The 6,018-nt window shown below is 38.7% G+C and overlaps 1 protein-coding gene across 1 annotated transcript; it reads right to left on the bottom strand.

Moving 5' to 3' along the window:
- Window positions 1-1,164: 1,164 nt before the first annotated feature.
- LOC140139037 (integrase/recombinase xerD homolog) lies at window positions 1,165-3,445 on the bottom strand. Its single transcript, XM_072160821.1, is given in 5 exon segments — window positions 1,165-1,617; window positions 1,620-1,780; window positions 1,783-2,032; window positions 2,978-3,035; window positions 3,435-3,445. Coding segments are annotated over 5 exon segments (933 nt in total).
- Between the last annotated feature and the right edge of the window lie 2,573 nt (window positions 3,446-6,018).

The following is a 6,018-nucleotide window of genomic DNA, read 5'->3' as shown; positions in this document are numbered from 1 at the left end:
CTCATATGAAGTAATTAGCTTAATGCGATCTGTACTTTTGTAACAATCCGATCGCTTTTGATCGCCTATTATCGGCGAATTTGCTTGAAAACACGTGAGTATATGTTGTGTAAACATAATTTGCATGGACACAAATGAAATTACGATGCAATGCAATGTAATAACGTGGCCCGCTTTTAGGTAGAATTAGACTACAACTGATTGTGACCAGCATTGGCCATTGCTAAAAATTACACAGGCAGTTTCGAAGTTGGAAGTTTAAAATGAACTGGCATAAAACTTACCAATGTGGAACACTGGTGCTTTAAACTGTGTCTAGTTGTCGCACAGGAATTCTTGTCGACCAGAAGAAGGAGGCTGAAAAATTATGAAATACGCTCTAATTAAGTTATAATTTCGATCTACAAAAGCCTCACATCCATTATTTCCTAATTCGCACACGCTCACGCACCACAACACTGACCTTGGGGTAGCACCGTTCTTCGCGATGAACACTGAATGGTGTACTAGCTTGAGGGCGCCTAAGCTGATGTTGGACTGTCTCGGTGAAACGCCAACACTTTGCTGCCCGGTGGCCGCCCAAATACTTTACCTGCGCCCAGTCTTCATCCAATACCTTGATCCTGCCTGTAGATATATTCTAATATAAAATATGCTAGTTAGCTCTTCTCCAACGTCATCTGTAAAGAAAAAACGTTCTACCTAGTTAGAACCTTATGTAAATAAAGCAGCTGAAACACGTCCACGCAGGCTGATGCGAAAACGGTCAATGGCTCACCTGTGGAACCCTTCGCCCCACCCTTTTCCATCCTTCCTTTGCAAACTGGCAACCCAACCGGTCTCAACCAATAGGAAACAACATTATTTCCTAATTCGCTCACGCTCAACCGGAAATAAAGGCTTTCCTATTTATTTCGCCCTCTACTTACCAACACGCACTCACACACACACCCTCTCGCACCACAACACTGACCACATATTTCAGTTCCCGATATATCTGACCATCTATAATCGTTTCGATACTTTCTGGGTTGAGTTTACTAACAACTTAACCTACATTAATATCCTATTAATAAATTACTCTACTACATGCTCATAGCTCCTACATATTTTGTGAACCTGTAAACACATTTACACACAAGCAACTATTTAACTCATTTACTTTTAAATACCTAAGTTCATGGACACTACTAATTTGTTACTCAAAGACTCCTTGACATACCTATCCTTGGAAGAATCAGACTTCCAACGTCCATGTCTCTTGAACAATCTGTCTGGCACACCGATCTCCGCTGCCGATGTGGCACCTCCTGCACGCAAACTGTGCAAAGCAAATTTGCTAGAATCTAAAGCTTCTTTAAGAATTTCACTACATCTAGTATATGATAATTTCCCTGAACGCAACACATATTTATTTTGAGATTTGAGGAGAACAACTGGCCTAAACAAGAACTCTTTCGAGTTTGGATCGTTAATACCTGCGCACACCAAATACTTCTGAAGCATCGAAACAGGGCATGTAGATTTACCAGTTGCTCCCACCACTACCCAGGCACCTTCCCTAAGTTGGTCATCAGTCTTACTCTTTTCAATGAATACCTTAATGTGAGAATAACGCATACATCCACATCACACACTTTTAAATTATCAAGTTCTTCATACCTTAGAAAAGCTGCAAATGCTAATAGAAACATGGAACAAAGCCTAGTACATTTCAAATCCCCACTTCCAAATTTGACCACTATAGAATGTAAAATATCCGGAGTAATAGGCTCCTTCCTGGTTTAGCCAAGATCCTCTTGAGACCTTCCAATAAAAGATGTATGAACTTAGAATCACATGGGTTTTGACTAACCATATTTGGCAAACAATCAATCTTCCATTTTATAGCATAAAATGCTGCTTCCATTCTGCTATACGGAGCATCACTATTGAACATAACAATAAAGTACCTTGACAATTCCAAATTGCTGGGAGAAGTAGGCGATACCCTATTTAATCTGCACCAAACTTCCCACGCTGCTAGTGAGTTCTTGTATATTTTCTTGATGATATTTTCTGCTCTAGAGGCTTGTTAAACTCTGGTTAACGTGTTCTGGAACACTCTATCTCTGAAAAATACAACATGAAATAAAATATACACACTACTCATTAGCCCCAGTGAGTCTTGATCTCCAAAACCTCTATAACTCTCATAATAAGGAAACGATCCAGTGATCACAATATTCCTCTGTTCAACACCACTATAATTTATAATCGTCCAGTGTCTCAATTTATTCGTAATTACATCCAGTGATGTGTCACACTCTAAAAAAGCTCCACTGAGCTGAAATGTTACCCTTGTGGGTAACATAACTAACCTATATTCCCCGGCTATATTCCCATCTAACCTCACACACAATACATCGTTATGGAATTTTGGAGTTCCAAAAATGGAATTTCTGTTTCTACCTTGTATAAAAATACTCTGAGTGTCCGAAAATCTGAGAACTTTGACAACGATACTTGCGAATGAACTGGATTTAGAAAACAGAAGAGGCCAAAAAGGTAAGGATGGCCATGCGGGAATAACCAAGGAACCTCTAGCCTTGAAAACTTTCATGTGCTTGACAATTTGATAAGTTTGCATTAACGTTATCTGCAAACCTGTCCACCGTATGTGGTCCCCACAAGTTATTTATGAATGAAAAGAATGTACTGGACACACCCCAGTTATCATAATCTTCGAAATTTTCCTGTCTAGGAACCCATTGAACTTTCAAGGATATTTTCATGTTACGGCAAAACGAATCAATCTCCATACTCAACATTTGGAGGTCTAACTTCATACAACCTTTCTTGATGATTGACTCCACTCCTTGATTGTCAGAAAACACTTTGACACATTTTCCATTTAAATTAGGACAAAATGCTAGGAGTGCCAGTGCTACTCCCTTTAGTTAATTTTATTAGTTTATAATTTTATTGCACTTCATACCTGCACAGCTCGCCCACGATCCGCAACCAGTGCTGCTGGCATCTGTATATACCAATACCTGTGGTATAGAATAATCGAACACATTTCTCATGTTAAGACTCTTAACATTAATCTTCCATAAGAATAATTCTTCAATGACATAACTGTCACTGCCCAGAGCAAACTCCTTGTCCCAATGAGACTGGGCACAAATGGTCATACCTGACAATTTTGTCTTTAATTGCGAAATATAAAAGCTACTTCGCATGATACCGGACAGACGTATGGTTCATTACATCCTGAACCTGATCTCAAACCGGAGCTTCGTACTGAAGACCAGCGACGGACAGCAAAGCATACTTCGCCGCCTTAACAACGGGGTTCCTCAGGGATCTGTACTGGCTGCATAAACTTTCTGACGGAAAATCTAATACTCCAATGCCTTCCTGTATTTGCCAGTGTTTGTGTCCAGAATTACTCTGTCTCCATCATGAATGAAATGGGATAAAGCAATGTCTATGTCTCCCGAATGTGAACGGATGATTGCTATACCCTCGCCCGGGTGCGAGATGACCTTTGTGTCATCTACTTCCTGATTACTGCTAAGATCGGGAATCAAAATAGCATCTTGTTTTGTGACACGAAGGCCTTTAAATTGAGCGATATTGACTTAACAGCAGCTCAGAAGTCATCCCTGATTGAATTTCACGCATTCCCTGACAATGATTACAACTCAGTTTTTTTTTCGCAGTTTTTCATTCTGCAATATTGGAGTATTAGATTTTCCGTCAGAATATGCAAAGAGCTAGCTAGAGTGAAGGACAAAGATCGCAACGAAGCAAGACACGATATCTTTGATCGAAAGTTTTCAAAAGATAAAAATATTGCAGATATATCCTTACTACCACCATGTAAGCAGGCGCTGGCGCTTCATATCCTTCACGCAAATTTCATTGCAAGAGAGTGGAGAGCAGCAGATGTCACTGTATACGATGGTGGAAACATTGTTGACAATGGGTGGAATGAAAACATGGAACCTAAATTGGTTAAAACGGTAATGCCAGAGGACGTCCAAGAACTATTGGTAGAGAATGACTATGAAGATTTTTCAGAAAATAGCGATTTGAGTGATCCTGAGGATTAAAACAAAGAGAAATGCATCAGTAAAACCATGCAAAAACAGACAATTTAACACTGTAACCAACACTTTTGCGGCATTCTAGTTACAAGCTGCTTTTGGGTATTCTTTAATACATAAAGCCAATTCTGGTAGTCATCATTGCCGCCATTTTAAATCAGAATCTACCTTTACCACGGTGAAGTACTTCATTATAAGTTCAAAAAGTCAAAGACAACTATTACTTTTTTCAACTTAATAAGTAAATTTCCTGCCGCTTTTTCGTTGATATCATACTTTCCTTCAATTTTGTCGGTCATTTAAAAAAAAACACCCTCGCCTGTGACATCCTATTACCTTAGTATTAACAATCTGGCCTATGCTTTACCGCTATCAATAACAACATCCAGAATCTGATGAAGTATACCACTTAAGTGACTAATTTAACCATTATATGTTTTTTATTGATTTTGAAAAAGGCGCCCCAGCTGTGACCTCCTGTTACCTTCATATTAATAACCTGACTTATAGTAGTACATTATTGCTATCAATAAAAATCCAAAATCTGGTTAAATATGCCCCTAAATGGAAATGTTCTCAGGTTACGGGCTTTTTACCCAACAAATTCTTGTTCCCCATGCAAAAGTGGTCCAGATCAACCATATGGGAATTTCTCGTTCTCAAAGTGGTACTTAGCTCAGTTTTAACCTGGTGCAAAACTACAAGAATTCACCCAGAAGTTACTTCAACGAGCCCACGAAATCAAACTGGCCCAGTCCGATTCGAGAGCACTAAATGTCGGGACGCCATTTTCTTGTAGTAGGGGAGAGTGTAGCCTGCATGGAATTTAGCCTACATGGATAGCTGCCCTCTATATATGCTAATTTGCATAACAATCCATTTATGACTGAAATCTTAACAACAATTAATTTAAAAAGGCCATAAAATACCCGTTACACCTATAAACCTCACAACTATTTAAAAGATATTCGTAAAACATTAAATTTTCACATTAGTATTGAAGACAATTCGGTATGCAACCCCTAATTTTCAAGTGTAAACGTTATATGTGGTATCAATGTATAGCTATGGGTCTCCTCTATTCAGTGATACCAAAATAAGTACAAACATTTCCCACGTAATGTCGCTATGATGTCATAATGTCAGCGCGCGGCCATTTAAATTTGGGAAATTCTGGTTCCCATTCTTGTTGTGTACAAAAGAATAGGCAAAAATTCCACGAACATGCGATTTCACCAAATTTTCTCCTAAATATAAAAGCTAGGAAATAACAATTTCAAGCTAACTAAAAAGTAAAAAGTCAGGAGCTCTTGAAATAATTTGACAAGAGCGAAACAAAAATCATGGATTTTACTGTACAAACCAATGGTGGGCCGCATACCCCCATGGTCATTTTTGATGGCCGGTCCTTCCCTCGGGTAAAGTGCTGGGTTTACAATTTTATCACTAAAATGAGCGCAAAGGATGGATCTACGATTAGCTAAGGTCATTTGGGCGTAAGCACGCGCGTTTTATTATGACAGATAAAAATATTAGGGGGTGGTACAACCTCAGTCGTAGTTCCAGAAATAAGTAACCCGATACTAATTAAAAGGGACTGCAACTAGTTATGAGATATGACACTAGGAAACAAAGAATTTCTTAACCCAACTGAATAATATATACTACAATATATAATTACTGGGGAGGGGCACTGGTCATTGACAAGGGGGTATCATGCGTGGCCACGAAGTCCCAAAATAGCATCCTAAACAAGTATTTACGATGTCTGAAAATGCACCCCTAAACAAGTGCAATTTTATACCCTAAAAAAGTATTGACACTATTTTTGCCCCCATTAGAAACAAGTAAATCAGTCATTTTTGACTCTAAAACCCTTCATAACAACTGGGAAAACACAAATTCAAAAGTTCATAACTTTTAA

This window comes from Amphiura filiformis, chromosome 2, assembly GCF_039555335.1.
Source record: "Amphiura filiformis chromosome 2, Afil_fr2py, whole genome shotgun sequence".
Lineage (NCBI taxonomy): Eukaryota > Metazoa > Echinodermata > Ophiuroidea > Amphilepidida > Amphiuridae > Amphiura > Amphiura filiformis.
The sequence above is the reverse complement of the archived record's forward strand: the minus strand, read 5'-3'. Positions and strand labels throughout refer to the sequence as shown.